General features: G+C 44.4%; 1 protein-coding gene across 4 annotated transcripts in view; it reads left to right on the forward strand.

The window, feature by feature from the left end:
- Positions 1-22,162, forward strand: part of TSNAXIP1 (translin associated factor X interacting protein 1) — a 1,023,806-nt gene that overhangs the window by 967,538 nt on the left and 34,106 nt on the right. For all 4 annotated transcript variants that reach the window (XM_069655260.1, XM_069655269.1, XM_069655286.1 and 1 more), the window contains 2 exons: positions 4,901-5,024; positions 7,422-7,528. In XM_069655260.1, coding sequence (XP_069511361.1) covers positions 4,901-5,024; positions 7,422-7,528 — 231 coding nt within the window. The remainder of the gene's footprint in view (positions 1-4,900; positions 5,025-7,421; positions 7,529-22,162) is intronic.

The raw sequence follows: 22,162 nt of genomic DNA on the forward strand, positions 1-22,162 counted from the left end.
ATTTCAAAGGGACCTAAAAAGCATAGACTGAAATTATTTGTTTCCTTCAACCTGATATTTTTGGTGGACAACGCACTAGCCCACCCACCTGATATTTTGAGGCTTATTGATGGGAACAATCTGCAAACCACTGATAACAAACCTTGCTAATTTGCAGAGCAGGCATCGCCTTTTGCAAACTTACTCTCATCTCCTATAACCTCCCTTCCACATGAGATGGATGGGTCGACCCTGTTGCTGACTCCCGAAGGAAACCTGGTTTATAGCCCAAATTGCAGAGAAAGTGGGTCATGGAGGTTGTATCCTTTGCTAATTTGTTATAGCAAATGTCTGCCAACCAGTTTAAATCCACCCAGCCATTTCCTGCCTTTACTTAACACCTAAGAAATATTTACAATTCTTGGTTGGCCTATTCAGTTTGGCTATTGTATTGTGTTTGGTACTCTGAAGAGTGGTGAACCTCAATTCCTGGCTCCTTACAAAAGGCTTGCCAAAATGTTGACTAACCTGAGAACCCCCTATCTGTGAAGATCAGAGTGGGGAGACTGTGAAGGCGAACCACATTCCCAAGATATCCCTGGGTCAAGAGGGTAAACTCAGAATCGGTGGGGATGTGAAGGGAAAGAGAAGCGAGGATACACTGACACCTTGCAAAACAAAAAGCTCTATTTAGTATAGTAAACACTGGCTCGGGAAACATAAACAAAATGCCCGCCGGACCTTTTCGATCACTCCTTGCCTGTGCGTGAGTTTGAAGAGGCATCCTCAAATCTCACAAATATCTCAGCTTAAGTGGCAGCATGCCACTTATGCTTCCTGAGGTGCAGTCAGGAGTTTAGCAGGGAATCATTTTTATGTGAAATACTTAATTAGAAAACCTTTCACATCAAAACAATATTCATAATACACACATTGCAACAATGCAAACCTAATTTCATTATTATGCTGTAGCAATTGAAGTTAATATCAGTTAAGTGGTCTTTTCATCTACTAATATGTGTACTTCTAATACATCTGACCGATGCAATTATTAGAGAAAGCTGATTACCATTTAAAAGTCTTTCCCAAAAATACATCAGTATTACTATAATATGATATGATAGGTAATTCATAACGCGCTTAATACCCAGATGTTTCTAAGTGCGGAGGGTTACTGTTGTTAAGTGCTTTGCTGGAGGGTTAGATGCAAGCTAGAATGCACAAGTTCAGAGACAATGGGCCTCATTACAAATCGCCCGGTATGGAAACAACGGTGGCGGTAAACCCACCGCCACCGTTGTTTCCATGCCGGGCGATCACAACTCCTGCAGGTGGGAGGTGATGTTCCCGCCAGGTCTGACCTGGCGGGTTTAACACCGCCCGCCTGCAGGCGGACGAGGAAACACCGGCAGCATTACGAGATGCTGCCGGTGTTTCCATGATCCCCATTCCCATCGAGTTCCATAGGAATCAATCAGAATGGGGATTGACACCATTCTGCCTCCGTGATTCCCGGAAAACCGGGGTTGTAATGCCCCGGTAATTCCGGGAATCACGGAGGCGGAATGGTAATACGAGTCCGGCAGTAACCAGGCGGTTTTACCGCCGGACTTGTAATGAGGCTGTTGGAAAGGGAGAATGTTGATGTATGATTGAGAGAGTGCTATGGTGCTGACGTTCCAACCCAGGCAGTTGTAAGTGTAGCCTGGGTGGTGGGAGCAGTGGGTTCCTCTTAAGTAACTTAAGGACACTTGATGTTTCTGCAATAAAGGAACTCTTGAGTAACCTACCTGACACGCCCACAGTAGCCCTACAACAGTTACATTAAAACTTATCAAAATAAAGGTGTCTCAGGGAATGGGTTATCTCAAAGTTAATCAATTGTGCTTTAAGGTTTCCAAAAGAGAAGAACACAGAATTAAAAATAAAACAGCTTCTATTTTCCCTGGGTAGGCCATGGTGATTGTCCAGCCTTTCTAACACAGGAAATAAATAGAAATGATGTTGCATAAACATTTTTCTATACTTTCTGTCTGGGAGAATTGATACATATTTCGGTATTGAATGAAAATTCCTCTCAGTATTGAAATATTCTGTAAAAGATCTACATTCCTTTTTTTTTAATTCTTGTTTAAATTGATTTACAATTTTTTTACAAGGTAAAACACATCAAATGTCACTTCTCTACTCCGTCCTTCCATCGTAAAGGGAATCAATTCCATCCCTTACTTTCATCAAGTTCTAGCTGGCCTGTTCCTTTTTACTTGCCATGCGTTCAGCTACATATCCTTTAGGGTGTAGTACTTTTCTATTGTACAAGATGAATGTTCTGAAAGAAGCTTGCCACCGCTATTGTTTTTGAGGTTTGTTCGATCTACATTCAGAAAGCAACATCTGTTGGGAAAACCAATCTTACGTACTCATTTTTAAACTTGACTTCACCTGCATTTCCTGTGGGATAGTTTGGTCCCAGCCCATTTAATTTAATAAGGCATCACGTTCTGCAAAGAAGCTGTTCAAAATAATAGGTGAATAGATGAACCCTCCCTTAACATCTGATTTAGATCTTTATACAAAGATGATTTTGGAGGGCACAACATGTTATGGAACAGCATAATTTTCTTAGAAATGATGACCAACGTAAGGATTGTAGACCTAATCCTATTCTTATAAAAGTGATAAGCAGGAATGAAGGTACATTTGGGACCTTTTTCCATAGAAAGCAATTAGTGTAATCTACTTTATCCCATTGTGAAAGCAAAACAACCTCTAAACCATATGCTAGCAATGAAATCACTTTTCCTTTGTAAACATTTCTCAAGGGCAGATTTGAAAAATTGCAGTACGTAGTCTTCATTAGTATCATTTGAGCTTGCAATACAGTGCCTTCGTTTTTAACCTAAAAGGATATTATTTTTCCTGAGTCTTATCATATAGTGGAAAACCAAAAGAAATCAAATGCAGATACACAGCTAGGGGTTTATCACTAATACACCAAGTATGTTTTAGAACTTTTTTCAATCACCTTTGGACATTTAGATGGGCGATTTTAAGATATAAATGTTTTTAAATTGTTTTCCTTGACATAAAATTGCAGCCCCATCAAAGAACGGTTTAGGCCATTTTAAGTAGTGTCAAATAGCATAATGCCATTTTCAAAAAATAGTGAGACTATTTGGAAGTGAGGTCCTTTGGAGGAAAAGCTCTCACTTTGTCCAATTCTGCATTGATTGTGAAAGACATAAATTTAAAGGGCAGGGTTCCAGCATGCAACCTGTTGTGCAAATATAAATGTCTCAATCTGCCCAGAAGAACGATCCAATTGAATTGATTCGCACTCGAATAGATGTGTCACTTTGTAGCTCAATTACCGACCGTTGACAATTCCTAGACCATCATTTATCAGAAACATATTATACGCAGGACAGATTAACGGTGTTGACCTGGTGATTGGGATCTCCAGTGCTAGGTCTCCTAATGGGTTGGTTCCATTTTTCAGAAGTCCTGGGCACAATTTCATATTTGCACCCCTGGCAGGGAGCCAACCAATCAGGTTGCTTGTATCATGGTCTGAATCCCACAATCCAAGCCTGTGTTCCGAGCAGCCTGAAGGCTGCTTCCCCCCTCTTCCATCTTGCCTCCACCCTCACCTACCCTCCGGTCACAATTTCCTCCCTGCCTCGCCACTTTACCCAAATCATATTATTTTGGTGGCCACTGCCACCGCTTCAGCCTTCATCCTGGGCTGCCGTGGAAATGGAAGAGGGGCTTTTTATGGAGCCCTGTCGTCCATCTCCACGGCGGCCATCTTCAGTCAGTATTTTGTTGTGGCGTTCGGTTCATTCAAACAAAATACACTGCAACCAGCACCCTGGGTTCCCAGATTGGAAACCCGGGGTGCTAATGGCAATAACACCCGATCCAACATGCAGAATTGGGTGTTAACTGCGCCGATGCCTATTGTTAAGGCCCGAGCGCTTGGGCCCCGGCCGTTACAACCCGGTGTTAGTGCAATATTCAAATCAACACTTACAGTGATGAATGGCAAGCTACTAATCAAGTTTTCGAATAGCCAAATGATAGAATTTTGTAACAATAGCATAGTACAAAATGAATATAAAATGTTTTGTTGTTGCCTTCAATTTTACCATCATTATTTAATTTGATATTATTTAACTATGGACCACCTTCCGTGGGATCGCAGTCGCAATTCATACTGTTGAGCCACCTGAATCACACCCCATCAGGTTGCGTGTGGCTGGTAGCTGCAATCAGTTAAAGCCCTCTATTGAGGGTGCTTCTAGTGCACAAGTATTCTGTAAAAGTGGTATGTCCCTATCCCAAATAAAATGCTCCTAGTCTCCTAGTCTGATCTGCCAAATTTCCCTCCTAAGCCTGCGATGATTCATGAAAGACAATGTAGATGTAATGTTACTCTTTTTCTTTTTCTGTTTGTTGGCTCAGCGGGGTTACTATAGCTGTAGGTAATGGAATACTAATTCCAGAAGTTATGAAGGGACAGATACCTGAGTTAAGGTAATTGACAATTGCAAGGGGACCCAACCACAGACTGCAGATGTGTTCTCCATGCGAAAGAGCTTCACTAATATTTACATTAAATGTAAGGAATAGATGAGCATTTCCCTATCAGATCCTTACACTTTGTATCACTCACACAAACATATCTGTGAGATATACCTGATAATTAAAAAGATCAACGCCAACAAAGAGGACTGCATAGCAAGCTTTGCAGCTTTCAAACCTGTGATTTGCAGTTTGTGCTCTTATCTCTACAGCAGATTTACTACCTCAAAGGACCGTTGTCTTGGTTTTATTTGTTGGACACAACAGTGCAAGACATTAATTCTGAAATTGACAACACCCATGAAGAAACCATTCTAACAAGTATTCTCTTCCACAGCCATGCATTAAGATCAGGGTTCCCCTTAAAATCTGCAGACCAGATACAGGAGCTAATTGACACTGCTGAGTTACAGCTGAAGACGAGCGAAGACAGCGTTGCCTACAGAGCTCTCTTTCCGGAGGTGAGTGTCCCTTTTGGAAAGGGGATAATTTCTTTCCCCTAGCCCTGCACCAAGAATCACACTGTCTTCCATTTTCTGGCACAAGATTGTTAGACCTCCTTCTCACAGTCCCCCTAGAAAACTATTCATCCCCTCGCACTTATAGAAATGGACAGATCTGGACGAGTGATGACTGAGATAAGAAGCTTCCTACAGGACAGGTGTTGAAATATCCCTGTACTCATAGCGGGACACACTCTGGTTTCAAACCCAGTGTTATCCCTCACCCAAAGTAGGGAAGGCCCTTCAGACCTCCCAGAGCAGGATGGGTTAAGCATTCCAGTAAATGCACACCCTCCATCACCATCTCCATGGTAACATGTCAATACTTTCATGCCTCTGAAGATGCAAAGCTACGATACCAAATACAAACCTCAACCTCCCTTAGTATGTTCTGGAGTAAAAAGAACTGCGATAGGATACGAAAGGTATCTTTACCAGCTTAAACCAAAATTCCTCCAGGCACGATACGTTATGTTTTGGATAGGTACCCTCCCCATAGCTGAGAGATTACATAAATGTGATGCAGGAGTATCTTAAAAGTCTTACCATTGTCAATTATTACCAGAAAGTGATATGCATTTCACGTTACTCTGTCCAGCATCTCTTGATCTAAGAACACTGTACCTGAGACAAAGGTTTTCATTAGCTGGGATATGCTAGCTCAATGTGTGGCAAAACCAATGATGAATTCATGATTTTGGCAGTGGCCAACTACTTGCACAGGGCTTTGGTGAGGAGGCAGCATCTCTTAAGTACTGCTGCATGATGTTAATGTTTAGCACATTCACTTTACTATTATCACATATGAATGTGGATTTCTGATTGACTAGGAATGGTGTTTTACATATGAATATAGGTATTGTTCATATATGTATTATGTGTATTGACACTGCATTGTTTACTTATGATGTTTCTGTCGAAATGGTAACAGATGATGGACACCCTGAAGGGAAAGGGGGAGTGGATAAAATAACAAACAGGCTCATCTTCCTTTAATCAATACTTCCTTTGAAGTATGGGCGATCTCTAAAATAACATATTTTTATGAATGCAACCATAACAAAACTGTACTAAACTATTTAATACTTGTGTCAATGTCTAAATAGTTCTAATCTAAAGTTTTAAACTGAAACTCCTCTGTTTTTCCTGCTACAACTGTCACAATGCGCTCTGACTGTATTTATGTGGATGATATCTGCAATGCCCACTTTCTTTCTTCAAGATGATTGAAAAGAAACACTTATGTCCAATAAAATAAAGAAAGAAATAAGCAGGGCAGGGCCTGTTCCACGGAGCCCTTCTCAAACAGATCCTGCAAGTCCAGAACTCCAGATGAAAGCTAGTGCTCTATAACCTCTAGTTGTTATTTTCTTCTCTGAGAGGTCCACATCACTCTGACTTGTGACGTCTCCCTCCATCTTGGCTTGGGGCCGCCTGCAACTCCTGAATACATTGTTGAGGCCAAAAAACATTCCTTTCTTTTCTAAACTAAAATATTGTTTAATGAATTCTTGCTCTTTGCCAGTGAAATGACCTGTCCACTCTATTTACCCCTGTCAGCACCCTGCTAGGCCTGACCGTGACAAAGCTGGGTGACCGTTCCGGCCATGCCCACACACTGCTCCAGTCAGTCTGCATGACTTTGGTGCAGCTTTGCTACTGCCATACCTGGCAGCACAGCTACAGCATGGTGTGTTGAGGACAACAGGACAGTCACCAGCCAGCTGCGTGAGCAAAGGCGCAAGGCCAAGGAAAAGGCAGCTGCCGAGGAGGTGCGCCTTCTATACAAGAAGATCTTGCAGTCCGTGTTTGACTGTCAAGTTCAGTGAAGATTTTGTTGCACTTGCCCATAATATTACCGTAGGAAGAAGGCAAGTTGACCTTCTGTCTATCCACAGAAAATGGAGGATAAATGTCCCACTTGCCACCTATACAATCAGAGAAAAATGTTAATGATATGTTTAAGGAAACGCTTAAAAAGTGGCCTCATTTCAAGACGCAACTAGCTTGTTATTTCATGTTATGTTGATTGGTATTTGCAAATCACACATCTGACATAGTGCGTGCATCCACCATCCCCAGTGAGACGGTGGGAGTTGCAGGTTTAACCGCAAATATGTGGACACTGTGGCAAGTAGCCGTGAGTGGTGGCAACAGTGGGAGCAGCAATGCTCGCCCCAATGTGTCAGTCATGCTAGAAGATATCTGGGCACTGGCGTTTTATTGTTTTTGCAAATGAAGTGCTGGCTTAGGATTGTTGGTAGGATAGGGACTTTGAACTCTGGCTTGCATGACTACCATTGTCGGACTCCCAAAGCTTGCTATGACCAGATGATCCCTTGCTCTTTATCACAGGCCGAAGATTGGAAGAGTGGACATTTTATGGCGATTCTTAGGAGCCAGCACCAAGCGGAGAAGAAGCAATACCTAAAGGATCTGCGGACAGAATTGTGGACATTCACGTAAGTGTTTGCTCTTAGGCTCTGAAGGCACCACCCAAGAAACTGGAAGTACTCAATGTGAAATGCAGACTTTGCCACACTGCTTCCTCCTCCATGGAGCCTCACTCGCACGCAAGCTGCCTAACCACCAGCATTTTTACCCCTTTGGTCTTGGCATCTGCATTTCCTTCCTCAAGGCCATGAATTGTTAAAGTAATTTCCTAATAAATGCTTCCTCTTTTAGTGTTGGATATTAGGTGACTGCAGTGGCCAGGGGTGTTGCTAGGCTTGTTACAGATCCGGGGCTACGCTAATGTCGGGACTGTCATGGCTCGGGGCTAGCTAGCCTTTTAGTTGTAGCTCCTTATCCTTTTAGTTGTAGCCCCTAAACTTCTATCCGGGGCAACAAGCAAAAGACCCGGGGTGATAGCCCCTTCAGTCCCCCCTAGCAACGCCTCTGGGTGACGCTAAAGCACCGTCTATAAGTTAACACTTGCAATGGCCTACAGATAGAGAGAAGTGATGTGAGGCGGTACACACAGCTTGTGGCCGTTGTTTGTTAATTTCCACTCCCATTAACTGCCCATGGCAATGCTGATCCCTAGGGCCATTCCCACCCGCTACTTACCCTTCCCAGACTACACCCTATCTTCCATGGATCTCTTTATGCTAGCTATATCAAGCCGTAACATCACGGTTTGTGCTGTAAAGGCTTGTATGGGTTCTATTTCTAAGCATTGAGCTGTAAAAGCACTACTGTTGTAATGAAAATCTCTTAACAATGTGAACTTTCTGCCACTTCCTTTCTAAGCAATGATGTCCTGTGTAAAGAAAGCATTGGCAAAGCTAACAGTTGTGTCATGTGCATATGTATATGACGGGCACAAGCAGGCTCTGCTATCATATGGCCAGGTACGCACACTATTCTTCAGCTGCTGGCATCATGGTGGGGTAGTACCACATGGTAGTGCTTGCCAAATTCCTAACCCTATCCCTGCTTAAAAACCTAAATTGGCTTTCCAATCATTGTTTTATTTTCTGTTTCTTTAAATAATATATCTCTGCTCACATGGCCTTTATAGTACGTAATGTGGAGAGATGGCTGATGGTTGGGGACCTAGGTTTTCACCCTGTGTCACAGTCTGGACAAAGATTGCAAGCAGAAATACACTGCCCACAAGTTCCCAACTATTTCCATGTAGGTAACGTAAAACGGTATTTTGAGACTGTCATAAGTAGTTGCTTTGATCTGGACGCTTTGTTGTTCTAGCCCTTTTCATACATTGCGAAACTGTGGAAACCGTCAATATTTTATATTTGTTATAAGCCCCTGGATCTAAATTAGCCATGGGCAGAGGAGCCTCACAGCCGTAGCTGAGGAGATGATGCAGTGCAAGTTATGGAACATTGTGATTGGTCCGTAAGCGTTGCGTCTTCGGCGTCAGTCTCTGACCAGGGTGCTGAGTGACACACCCAGTGGCGTGTTATACATAACCAATGAAGGCAAGGCTTCATTGTTTGAGAACCGGAATAAGTGTCACGTGGGTCCTGTCACCAAATAGGATCCGGTTACTTATCATGGAAAGAAACACTGCAGGCGCAGAGTGTATCGTGTGGGTAGGCCAAATGGAATTGAACAGGCCAAGCATAGTGCTGTGAAACCATGACCCTCTGGGCTAGCGGTGATCTATTAGGAAGTTCATGGTTTATTGGACTGACAGAATGTATCTTACTGATTTTCTGTATAAACCCCATTGTGTAAAACGTTAAGAAAACAGAGGTTTATGTTCTCTAGGACCACATTTTGTACGGGGATACTCTGCCGGTTTCCTTGTCCATTTCTCCACAGTTATTTGGAAATAAGCCTGAATCTACGTTTGCTGCCTTGGTTGCTTGTTGGATTTATAGCTTGGTTTTCCACACTAGCTGCCTGATTATGAGTTTGATGGTGCAGAATAATACAGGTGGTAATTCTGTCAATGCCACTTTTTTGGCAGTAACAGAATGACTGCTGTTTTATAGCAAAGCCAAAATATAGGTATTACCTTAAAGTGGACGGTTTTCCTCCAGAATCAAGTAAATATGCCAATTTAAGGCTAAAGCTTGGTGGAATTAGCATGGCAGAATTACCGCTGGCGGTAATTCCCCTGACATCTCCATGAAGTTCTATGGACTCTTAGAATTAACACTGCCATACCATTGCTTGTAATCTCGTGTTAAATCCATGGAGCCAAGTGGTGATAACCGTAAGCAAGTTTGGCGGTAATTCAGTGGATTTACCGCTGAATTATCACCAAACTTGTAATGAGGCCGCTTCTCAATGCATTTCTCCTGTTTGTAGGTGGGTTTCTGATCTATGGCCCTCATTACAAGTTGGTCAGTATCCCACTGGTAATTCTGACAGGATTCCGGCAAACTGACCTTCCCGGTTGCACCACTTTATATCCCAGGATTACCAGGATATTACAGATGGTGGAAAAGGTCGGTAAATGGCCATTCCATGGAGTCCCATAGGACTTCATGCAAGGGGTTGCCGGTATTTCAGGCACCAGTAATACCCGTATCGCAAATACTGGCTGTTTTTTCACAGTGGGTGCCTGATTTAGCTCCAGCTTTTGGCTGGAGGTAAACCAGTAAACCCTGGTCATGGAATTACCTGCACTTTTACCAGAACGACAAACTTATAATGACCCCCTATGTCTCTATGCTGGCTGCCGTTGAAGGCCACATAGCAAAAAGGCATGTTTTTTTTACAGTGATTTGTTACAGCCTTCAACAGGCTGAAAAATGGGCCTAAATCCCACCCCGACCCCATCTCTTCGCGCATTGGTGTAACTTACTTAAAATCAGAGGGTTTCACCCCACAAACCCTGCATTTCAGTCTCTGCCTTCCTCCCTTTATCTCCACACTTAGTGTTGCCCCACATACACACACAGCATCCTCACCCCCACTCACACAGCGCACCCCGCACATACATACATACATAAGCATACACTTACCTGCTCTTCGTGCCTATATCTACCTTTTTCCGCAGTCCCTGCGTGAACACGTGTGCAGAATGAGGTGGGCGGGGATACCCCTTTCTCTCTGCACTCTCCCTACCTCTTCCTCTCCTCCATTATTTTTCTTCCACCCCATTACCCATTCTGCTTATTTGCTTCTTCTCCCACTACAATATTTTGTCTTTCGTTCTCTCTGCTTATTGACCCCCGCTATGCTCTCTTTTTCTCTGGCTCTTCTCCAATTTTCACCTCTGTGCCGCTCCACCATACTCTCCTTCTTCCTTCCTCTGTCCCTTCTCCCATCTACCTCCCTCTTCACTTCATCACCAGCCTGCTATGCTCTTTCCATCCTCTCCTTCACCTCCCCTTCCTCTCTCCACCAATCCTCTGTCTTTTAGCCCACCTCTGCTCCTCTCCACTTCCTCAATGTTCCACCACTCTGCACACCGACTCCTCCTCTTGTTTGCATTCCCTTTTTATAGATCAGTTGGTTGGGGCTGGGTCTTGTATTTGTCTAAATTGGTACAGCTTTGGGAGTAATGCCAGAATGCCTTGCGATTGGGTATGGGCAGCACGACTACAGACAGCACAGTCATGGTCCCTAGGCCACTTAGGTTAAAGCACTGGTACATTTTTTCAACCTCCTGTCTCGAGGAGGGATTTGCCATAATTTCAAGCCCATGCGTGGACCTTCCTGCCTGTCAAAATACCTCAAGATGAGGAAGTAGTATCTTCAGGAGACTTTTCAGCATGGGAGCTGTCTCAAACTCTTAAGACCATTTTCCTCCACACGCTAGGGACGTTCCGTGGAACAGGCATGGGACCGGTGTCTGATGCAAAGCAGCATTTCTTCGAACTTTCTAGTAAGCACAAGCATAGCCCTCTATCCATGCACTCGCGCGGCACCTCTACCACATGCCCTGCCCAATTGTCGGATGGGACAGAGCCAGGCACTGAAGCAGTGACTTGTTGCGCCCAAAGTTTACTTACTAACTTTGAAAGGAGGAGTAGTGTGTCTTTTAGTGTCATGGCGGAACACTATGGTTTCTTGTTAGTGTCTCCCTATCAGGCGCTAAGAAACAGGAGCAATTCAGAGCATCTTCCAGCCCTAAAGAAAAAGAAACAAGAGGAAATACTTTCAGCACTGCAGTGTAGCCTGTGCCTTCAGTGAACCTGCAATTCATGAAGATATGCACAAGGACTCCGTCCTCTCTTTCTAGGGAGCAAACCCCAAGTATCTGTATTTGTATTTTATTTATTTGTATAGCGCACCAGGCCCAGGGGCAACCAGACAGAACCATAATTACAAAGTTTACAAGTATAATACAGAATTTACAGGTATAGTAATAGAAATGAGAGGACAAGCAGATTATATATACATGTACAAATTAAGCAGAGAACCCAGAGCTAAATGTCCTGGGCGGCCAGCCAGGTTTTCGTAAGGTGTTTGAATCTCGGGAATGAGGGTTCTGCTCTAAGCTCATTAGGAAGCGTGTTCCAGAGTTTAGCTGCCAAGATAGGGAAGCTAATTCCACCTGATCTTTGGAGATTGAAACGTGGAACCTCAAGGCAGTTTAAATGAGCCATTCTGCGGGGTCTGATGGAGTTGTGGAGGGCAAATCGGTTGGCCAGGTAGCAGGGAGCTTGGTTATGAAGGCATTTGTGGGTAAGAGCCACGGTTTTCAGGGAGATACGGTGTGGGACTGAGAGCCAGCGAATATTGCGTCTGGTGTCGGATATGTGTTGGCGCCTGGGAATGTTGAGGGCAGCTCTAATCGCATTGTTTTGGACAATTTGCAACTTGTTTAGGTTGCAGCAATTGGTGCCTAGGTGCAGTGCATTGCAGTAATCAATCTTGGATAATACAAGAGTTCTAGCCAGGGTGACACAATTGGTTGCGGAGAGGAAAGGGCGACAGGCTGTAATAAGCTTGCAGGTATATGCCGCTGCAGAAGAGACTGAGTTAGTTTGTCTTGTCAGGGATAGGGTCGATTCAGTGTAGATCCCTAGGGTTTTTGTGTCTTTGGCGGTAGGGATAATATTCCCATCGATGATGGACTTGAACGGAGGGTCGAGTTTGGTAAGTTTTTGTGGCGAACCAAGAATAAGGAGCTCAGTCTTTTCATCATTAAGACAGAGTCTGTGTTGAGCCATCCACGCCTGGATGACCTGGTAGATGACATTGATAGCGAGGGAGTCAGCCGTGTAGTCACCTGAGATAGGGATTAGTATCTGGGTGTCGTCGGCGTAGTTGGTGTAAGTGACACCCAGATAGTCCAAGATATCAAAGAGAGGTTTGGTGAACACGTTATACAATGTGGGTGACCCACAGGTGCAGGTGGGGCGGCTGCTAGTGGAGAGAACACACGCATAGATCTATTGTCTAAAAAGGAGCTAATCCAGGTTGTAGCTTTATCAGAGAAGTGTGCAGTTGTTTTAAGGGGGTGGCAGAGGATTTCATGATTGACGAGATCAAAGGCCGCCGAAAGGTCCAAGAGGAGTAAGAGAGCAAGTTTGCCTTTGTCTTTTAGATCTTCAATCTGTGTTTTAAAATCTATGAGGGCAGTTTCAGTGCTGTGACGTGGCCGGAACCCAGATTGCCTAAGTCCCAAGAGTTTGTTAGATTCAAGGTAATCTTGAATTTGTAGATATGCTGCACGGTCGAGGATTTTTAGTAAAAATGGGACCGTTTTGATTGGCCTGTAGTTTTTGGGTATACTAGCGTCCAGGGTAGGTTTTTTCAATAGGGGGATGACCCACGCGTCCTTTAGATTGTCAGGTACGATCCCAGAGCTAAAGGAAGAGTTGATGAGCGTAGTAATGAATGGCGCTAGGTCATGAGTTGCTTCCTTGATTATAGGTGCCGGGCAGGGGTGGCCTTGGCAATTGGTCGGTTTAAGGCTGGTGATGATCTTTTCCACTTTGGAAATGGAGAGTGGAGAGAAGCTAAAAGGAGTCAGAGAGTCTGGGATGGGGTGGTTTAGGGTGGGGATGGGGTTGGATTGTAGGCTTGATTGTTTGTTATTGATTTTAATTTGGAGGGTGGCAATCTTGCCGAGGAGAGCCTCTTGGATTTTGGTACACCAAGTGCTATCTTTGATGCAAGTGTCTGGTGCAGTGACAGGGGTTTCAAGTTCTTTTAGGATTCTAAACAATTCTTTGGTGTTGGATTTGGCTTGTTCGATACGTTTATTGTAAGTGTCTTTTTTAGCCTGGAATATGGCTTCCTTGTAGTTAAGGGTGGCCAGGAGGAGGCACAATTTGTTGGCTGCGGACTGGTTGCTTTTCCAATGTGATTCCGCAATTCGTTTTTCTTTGCGCAGGGTTCTGACCTGGGGTGTGAACCAAGAGTTCAGGTGGGCTCAAGGTTTGGGTTTTCTCAATTTGGATGGGGCGATGATATCTAAGGCTTTTTGCATAGCGAGGTTAAAGGTGTCAACCATAGCCGTGGGGTCGGAGCATGAGCGAACCTGGTCATTGAGAGTCAGGAGGAGGAGGGGGAGGAGTCTGTCGCAAGTGATGTCACGTTTATTGCGGGTGGCAGTAGCCGGTGCAATGGTAGGAGAGAGGCTGGCAGGTATGGACTGAATGTTAAATGTAGTTAAGTTGTGGTCGGTCCATGCATACTGTTGGTTAGAGATGATATGGATAGGACAATTGTGGGAGGCTAGCCAGTCGAGGGTTCTGCCCTTAACGTGGGTAGGTTGGTTGATAAGCTGTATGAATCCTGCATTCATAAGCATATTATCAATAGTCATGGCAGCAGTGTCATTGGGATCAGTGAGGCCCAGGTTAAAGTCCCCTAATATAGAGGCTTGGGATTTGGTTTTGGTGTTATGAGTGATGATGTTGGAGAGGTCCTCAGCGAGGGTGGATAGCGGCCCAGGTGGCCGGTAAAGTAGATGGAAGGTGATAGAGTGGTTAGGAGTGACGGCTAGTTTGGCTGTCAGTGCTTCCATAGAGGAAAAGTGATGCACAGAGGAGAGGTTGAAGTTTAGAGCAATTTTATGGATGATGGCAATGCCACCACCTTTGGACTGGTTAGAGGTACGATCGTGTCTGATAATGTTGTAACCTGGAGGGATGGCAAGGGAGAGTAGTGGGCCAGAGGCTGCGTGAAGCCAAGTTTCGGTGATAGCCATAAAGTCGAGGTTGAGGGTAAGAATAAGGTCAGCCACTTCTAGAGCGTGAGCCGTGAGTGATCTGACATTGATTAATGCACCCTTAATATTGCTAGTGTTAGGGAGGTTGGGATGAGGTGATGATGGGTTTTTCAAGTGTGGGGTTGCGGTGGAGGTCAGAGGCTGTTTGTTAAGATGCACAGAGTGATGGGAGGCGTGCGTGAGTCGCGAGCCAAGTCTGGCATTTCTCAGGGTGATGGAACATGGTATGTTTGATGAAGGTCTGGAAGCAAAGTGTTGGAGCCATAAGGCTGGGTTGTTGAAGCAAGGGTTGATGTGGTGAGCAGTGGACAGCATAGTCATGGTGTTGTGAAGATTGGGGTAATGGAGGGAGGCGGTGGTGTAATTGGGTACTGTCCCACCGGTGTGCCGTGTGAGGTAGAGTAGGGTGGGCAGTATTCTTGCAAACAGAGTAGTGAGGGTGGAGGGCATGTTGGCCTAATACAGTCTAAAAGCAGATGCCTGCCAGATCTACAAAAAGGGTGGTTGAGGTAGAGGTGCTGTTGTAGGCAATTGCACACAATGTTAAATAATAATAACAATGACCACCGTAAATGCAGTGGCGTGCACAGAAAGTAAGGCAGCAGTAACCGCTGCAGCAGTGTATTAGGTTACAGATACTTAGATACCTAGATGCCTAGATTCGATTTTAGCAGAGGGAGCCAAAAAGGCAGTCGATTAAGATGCAGAAAGGCACAAGTTCAAATACATAATCCAAGCATACCTAGATTCGATTTTAGCAGAGGGAGCCAAAAAGGCAGTCGAATAAGATGCAGAAAGGCACAAGTAGACCTATACTCATGTAATAAGCTTTGCATGATGGAGGATTTCACACATAAAATGTGCAAATATTTAACTAGACTTAAGAAAATTGAAAACACTGCAAGCAAACTGGGAACCTTTGTCACTTCATCCAGGCATCAATCAGAAATAACCCGGAGAGGATCCTATTTGAGTTGCAAAGTTAGAAGTGGCTACAGGGATACTTATGGATAGATTTATGGGATTTTTAGTAGAGAACCAAAGAGTTGGGACATTTTTCCCTCATTATCCTTTGACCTCAGTCCAAGGTGAAGAAGAAAGAGGCAGTGGTTCTCATTATAGGTACGGTGGGACAGTAATAAAATAGTGGCTGAGTGCCATCGCCCAGCATGTGACTTTACTTCACAGAAACTTCTCTGCAAAGTGGATATGACATGGAGAAAATCCTTCTGCATGGCCACATCAGATGCCCACCAGTGTCTCTAACCCATTTTAGACAATACAGTGTTGTGCATGCACCCATGCAGACTCTACGCAGCACCAACTTTGTTGGAGCTATATATTTCAACATTATCTGGGCGGCACTATTTGGAAGCTACTGAGCAAAATATACTGGGACTGTTCATTAAAGTTAAGGGGGCCGCCCTCTCTCTTTTACTGTGGAATCAAGATTGGTGCCTATATTTGACAACATCATAGTGTTTTTTTTACTGTAGAATTCCTTTTCAGGCCCCCTTCATGGCTATTTTCGGTTGAAATATGTACAGTCAATTTGTATTGACTGTACAAATTATACCATTTTATTAGGTACTCAAAAACTGTTCAGGGGTAAGCATTTGCTTTTGCACATTCTCTGCACATAGATTTCAATTCTATTTTAAATACAGACCCAACTTAATGGAGATACTTCAAACCTTGTTCCTTGATTGTTATGCACCAGACCTTAAGGTATGTAGATACTCCTGCATTTTCTGCAGGATGGATTTACCCATCTATGCAGTTCGGCTTTTGCTATACTGCCAGTTTATAACTTTTGTCGTGATGAAGGCTGAACCACCTCAACTATTCTGGTGACCAGGTAAAGACACTAATGTCTAGCCAAACTCGATATGGTTAGTGTGACTGAACAGCAAGGCTTTGACTTAACAGTGTGGGAGTGATTAAGGGTTCAGTTAGACACACAGAGACTACTCTTAATACGACAAGTTCAATGGATTGCATTCTCCCGCAGATTCCTCATCTGATAGATATCCTTCCAGCGTCAGCTGCTGTTAGGTCCTGCTTGCCAAAATCTGCAGGAGCTGCGGATCCCACAGACCCTCTCCCGATGTTCCCAACTCAACCCCAGAAACTACAGCTGAGTCAGCAATCCCAGAGGGAAAGGGGTAGTGGATAAAATAATAAACAACAGGTTCTCCTCTCTTCAGGTCTTTGGGAATCTGCAGTGGAAATAAAAACAAATACACAGTTATTTTTCTCAATTTGTCTTACTGGTTCTGAATAATACTTTCTTCACTTCTCCCTTGTCTCCTCCTTAGCCTGTTTTGTCTCTGCTTGAGGCTGGGACGTCAACTGAAGAAAAACGGAAATATTCACTCTAGAATTGCTTTGAGTTGTCTCAATAAAATCCCTATCACTTACTACCCCTAACTAACTGAACCTAGAAATAAGTCTCTATGCTTTTTGCATTCGATTTTTTGCCTGCCTCTTTGTCCCTGTTAATTGTCTATTTGTTCTTCCTTACTCCTTTCTTTTCAGTGCTTTTTTTCCCAGACTCTTATGAAGCAAAAAATAAACTCTTGGAAAATGTTTGGTGTACATGAACTTTTGAATGATTTAAAAGAATGCACTCTGTTCCCAGGAACATTGCAGTTCAAGAGCTTTTAAAATAATGGGCCTCATTACAAATCAGGCGGTCTGGAAACAACGGTGGCGGTAAACCCGCCGCCACCGTTGTTTCCGGACCGCCTGATCCCGACTCCTGCAGGCGGGAGGTGATGTTCCCACCAGGTTTGACCTGGCGGGTTTAACACCGCCCGCCTGCAGGCGGACAAGGAAACACCGGCAGCATTACGAGATGCTGCCGGTGTTTCCAATATCCCCATTCCCATTCAGTCCCATAGGACTCAATGGTATCAGGGATTAACACCATTCCGCCTCCGTGATTCCCGGAAAACCGGGGTTGTAATGCCCCAGTAATTCCAGGAATCACGGAGGTGGAATGGTAATACGAGTCCGGCGGTAACCAGGCAGTTTTACCGCCTCGGTTACCGCCGGACTCGTAATGAGGCCCAATGTCTTCAAATAATGCACTCTGTACCAGTAAAATTGCAGTTCATGACTTTTAAACAAATGATGCATACTGTGACGAGGAAGATCGCAGATCTATGGTCCCACACTAATTCGGAGTCCTTCGTTCCTTTCCATGCGTGTGGAAAGCATGAATTTATATTGCGCTCCACAGAGGCCGAAGAGTTAACTTTATTTCCCCCCCCCAATGCGCATGTGCGCTGATGCTGCCATTGTTCGCTTCATTTGCCGAGAAGCTGGGAACTCGCTTCAGGGCAGCAAACGGGCACGCAGGGCCGGTCTTAGACCAGATTGCACCCCAGGCAGGAAGCATGATTGGCGCAACCCCGCCCACCCCTCCCGCCCCTCAAAAATGACAACAAACATTTCATATTACAAATGTTGTAAATGGGGGCACTCAATAAAGAATGAGATGGAAATAAAGCCACTCAATTTATAAGCACTCTGCGTGTCCTTCACTGAGATCCTGTTAAAAAGGAGCATTGGAAAAGGACAACATTGATGGCTTGTGCATATGTTTTAAGCATTTGCCAGGCACTACTATTAGAAGCCCAGGTACTTGCACCATTTTGCACCTGCTACCAAAAATGGGTAGTTAATACCACTATGGCTGTGAATGGTAAGTGCCTTTCCCATCACCACACAAAAGCCCAAACTGTTGGCATTGCCAATCCTTGTTCGAGTTGTCCTAGGCTGGCCTGGGACATGTCTCCTGCGAGTGTGATTGACCCCCTCTCTGGACTCGTCTCCTCATTGTTACTCTTCGAAAACGAGGACAGCCGTTAACACCCATTCTGAACTTTAAAAGCGTTGCTTGAGCGCTATGTGGTGACGCACTGCAATGTGTGCTCAGTTAGCATATGACAAAGAGGTCTTCATGAAGTTATCAAAAGTCATATAAATTATCACATTTTCTCATAAGTGAGATAAAGAACTGCACAGCATGCTGAAGGAGCTTACTTTTGGCACCCCATATTAACAAAACTAACAAATGGCCAGACCTGAGCTCAGTGCACACCTGCTCTTCAGACCAGAGCAGTCAGCAGTGTTTCCACTCACGCATTTTGCATTGTTCCATTTTGCATTGTTCAGTAAGTGAATGTTATAATGTTCGGTTCGAAACCAATGTTGTTTAAGAGTTTATAGACACCTCTGGCTCAAAACTAAAGAGTAAATAACATTTCCAATTTCAATAAAAGGGCACCATATGTACCTGTGTTCCTCCATTAGTCCAAAAGCAATGCCTGTAAAGAGCTCCTGAAACAAAATGGCATAACTGTGAGAATATACTATTTACATTCTATCACATGATCACAGCCTCGTTTTGGTGTAAATCCCAGGTCCACATTACAGAAATGGTGCACTGATACAAGTGTAATTTTGCACAATATTAGCACTCGGTCAAAAATTGGCCAGCTGCAAAAAAAGTATTCTTTCAATGCATTTTTGCACCAGGGCAAAGTTTGCCCTTGTGATAATACTATGGCAAGCTTTGTCCTGGTGCAAAAATGCACTGAAAGAATATATTTTTTCATTAAGATAATAACATTGCTTATTAGAACATGTTCAAACTTTGCCCTGGTGCAAGGATTCATTGAATGAATATTTGTTGTTCTTTACAGCCATGTTTGCCCTAGTGCTAATACCATGCAAAATTGCACATGCACTGGGGCAAAAGTTCTGTAATCTGACCCCACGTGTGTTTACTTTCTCCAACTCCACGTTGCCCTCGTCAGAGGGATGAAAGGACGAATGGACTTCTCTGGGATTTGAACTCTTACCAAGCACCTCGTGTAAGGATCTCAACACGAGAAAATGCTGAGCTCTCCTTAAAAGAATGATTGTACCCAGGATCAGAATGGAGCTTTGGTTTGGACCACAATGAAAAAGTTTCCCTTAATCAATAAAGTCATTTTGATCCTTTTTGAGAGACTGTTGTAGTATTGCACATTGTGTATTTTAAAGTATATTTGATCCATAACACTGGTCGAAACCTCTAGCTGCACAGCAAAGTAACTTATCAACCTGGCCCACTTTGACCAAAAAAACATGGCTGCACTAGCATGTTGAGCCTGCACTTCTGACATTGCCCTGCACATAAGTACAAGTCTGATTGAACCCACTGATGTGAAGGTTGCTGTGGGTCGCATGAGCTTAACCAACTCAGCTATTTCCACCTAGCATGCTTTTCACCTATGACTACAGTGCACTCTGCAGGTTGTTCTGGATTGAGTGTCATTTTCACTGGTTGCTATGCTATCCATTTACTAAACTTACCTGTTTGCAATTTCCGCTTGCCGTTTCTGTATTAGCATGCTGCGTTCTTACGCGATATTCGTAAGTAAACTCTTTCCATTGATCAGGCTCTGCAGTCTTACGATTCTGAAGTGAAATTTGTGTTTCTCCCTTTGTCTGGTTTGCATAAACTAAAGCTGAGGATGAATTAGAAGCCCGAAGTTGCGTATGGTTGATGGGCAGGAACATGAACATAGTGTGTTGTTTAACATCTTGCCTGATGCATTGCAGGGAGGAAACCTACGTGCCTGCAAAAGGCCAAAGAGATGCACAAACGTGACAGAACATCACAAACAATGCCTTTTCAATGGTTTCGATTAGATGGCGACCCATTCTACCAACCCCCACAGACACAATAGTGCCAACCCTAGCGCCCCGTGCGCTGCCCTCAGTACCCATGCACCAATCCCAGGCTCAAACATGACAGTAACTTAGCCTCCCCACCGCTACCTGCTTGCAGCATGCCCAAGTCACCATTATCGGGGTTAGGGGGGAGCACATTTACCTCTTGACTTGCACCACGGAAAGCTGAAAAGAGCAGCCGCTGCAGGGATTATTTGTAACCTATAAACTTCATATTGCGTACATGACGCACGCACACATTCTCTTCAGCAGCGCCTTAACCCATTGAGCTATCTTCTCGCAGATGCAGATCCCTTGATCTTAGAGTCATAAACCATGCAACACACATCATGCGCCTTCGAACATTAATTACAATACTTTGAAAAATAGCATGACAACCACCTCATCAAGGTAACGGTCGATAGTGCATAGCTGGATTATATATACATTTGGTCTTCTAGAGTTACAGTTACTTACCAACAACACAGTTCAATCTTGGCAGTGGCACGGTAGCTGGCATAACAAGGAGGGCTTCTCTGGGCTCGGGCTCCTCCTGGCTGGCCTGGATGGGCCTCCCTTGATTATTCCTCCAGCAATTCTCACACCAACTGACACAGGGTCACACAGGGCAGGCTGGCTGATCCCAAACAATTAACCCCTGTGTGACTGTCAGCGCAGATGCTGAAGGAGGGCATGTGTGGCCAGGACTGGGGTCTGGCTGGCTGGCGCCACCTGCCCGGGAGAAGTGAAAGCAACACTGTTGCTATTGCTGCCCTGAGCTGAGAATGAGCAATACATTAAAATCAACGTGGTGTGGCCTGTCTTTGAAGGAGCACCGAAATGGAATGCACTGCAGACACTGTCTACTTGAAGTTGTATGCACTTAATTTCTGTATGAGATGTGGTCTCTCGGACTGTCAGGTGTGGCGCCGGCGCCCCCCCCCCCTAGAGGCCCACACGTCAGGCAGCCGCCTGCACTGCCTGACACAAGGACCGGCCCTGCGGGCGCGTACATTTGCCGCTTCTGTACTGTGCTCACACACGTCTCCCAGTCTCAACGTAGTGCAGCACGGATGGGTGTTGCTGTTATTACGAAGATTCCTCTTGCTCTTCAGAGCGCGCACACGTTATGCGCAATGAACGTTACTGAAGTCAGCGTAGCGCGCTGTGCACACATGTCTTTTCAGCATTAGTAAATAAAAATATGTCTATTCTTACGCTGCTGCTGCTGCCGCTTGGCAAGAACCTAATTACAATATTTACATTTCCTCCAACTACTGCTGCAGTTCACTGAATTGCCTTTTTGCAGGTTCCAATGTCTATTTCTCATACAGTCTCTTTTAAACTGGTATGCTCCCACCTTAGGACTTCGGATCTCCCGAAAATCTGCTAAAACCAAAGTCTTCTTTTGTAGAAATTCTTCAGATCTCTAAGTAGACCTTAAGTTGGGGAGCTTCAGAAAACATGACCAGACACTGACATTCTTGTGATGAAAGGCAGTTAGAAAATTGAAAACACATTCTAAAGCATTATTTGTTCAGCCAATCAAATTAGTTCACTGCCCCTCCATATTGGCTTGGGATTCTACACTGTCCTTAGTTAAGAGGCTTAACTGCAAATACCCAAACTATATCTGTAAATGCCACATCTAACATGAAGCCCTGCCAAAACACCTTCATGGCCACCTGCAGGACCTGATAGCTGCTGGGAAACATTTTCAACAGGGGGCGCAGTACGATTTGACATGGACTCCTCTTGACTC

Source organism: Ambystoma mexicanum, chromosome 1p (genome assembly GCF_040938575.1).
Source record: "Ambystoma mexicanum isolate Mex_15411 chromosome 1p, UKY_AmexF1_1, whole genome shotgun sequence".
NCBI lineage: Eukaryota > Metazoa > Chordata > Amphibia > Caudata > Ambystomatidae > Ambystoma > Ambystoma mexicanum.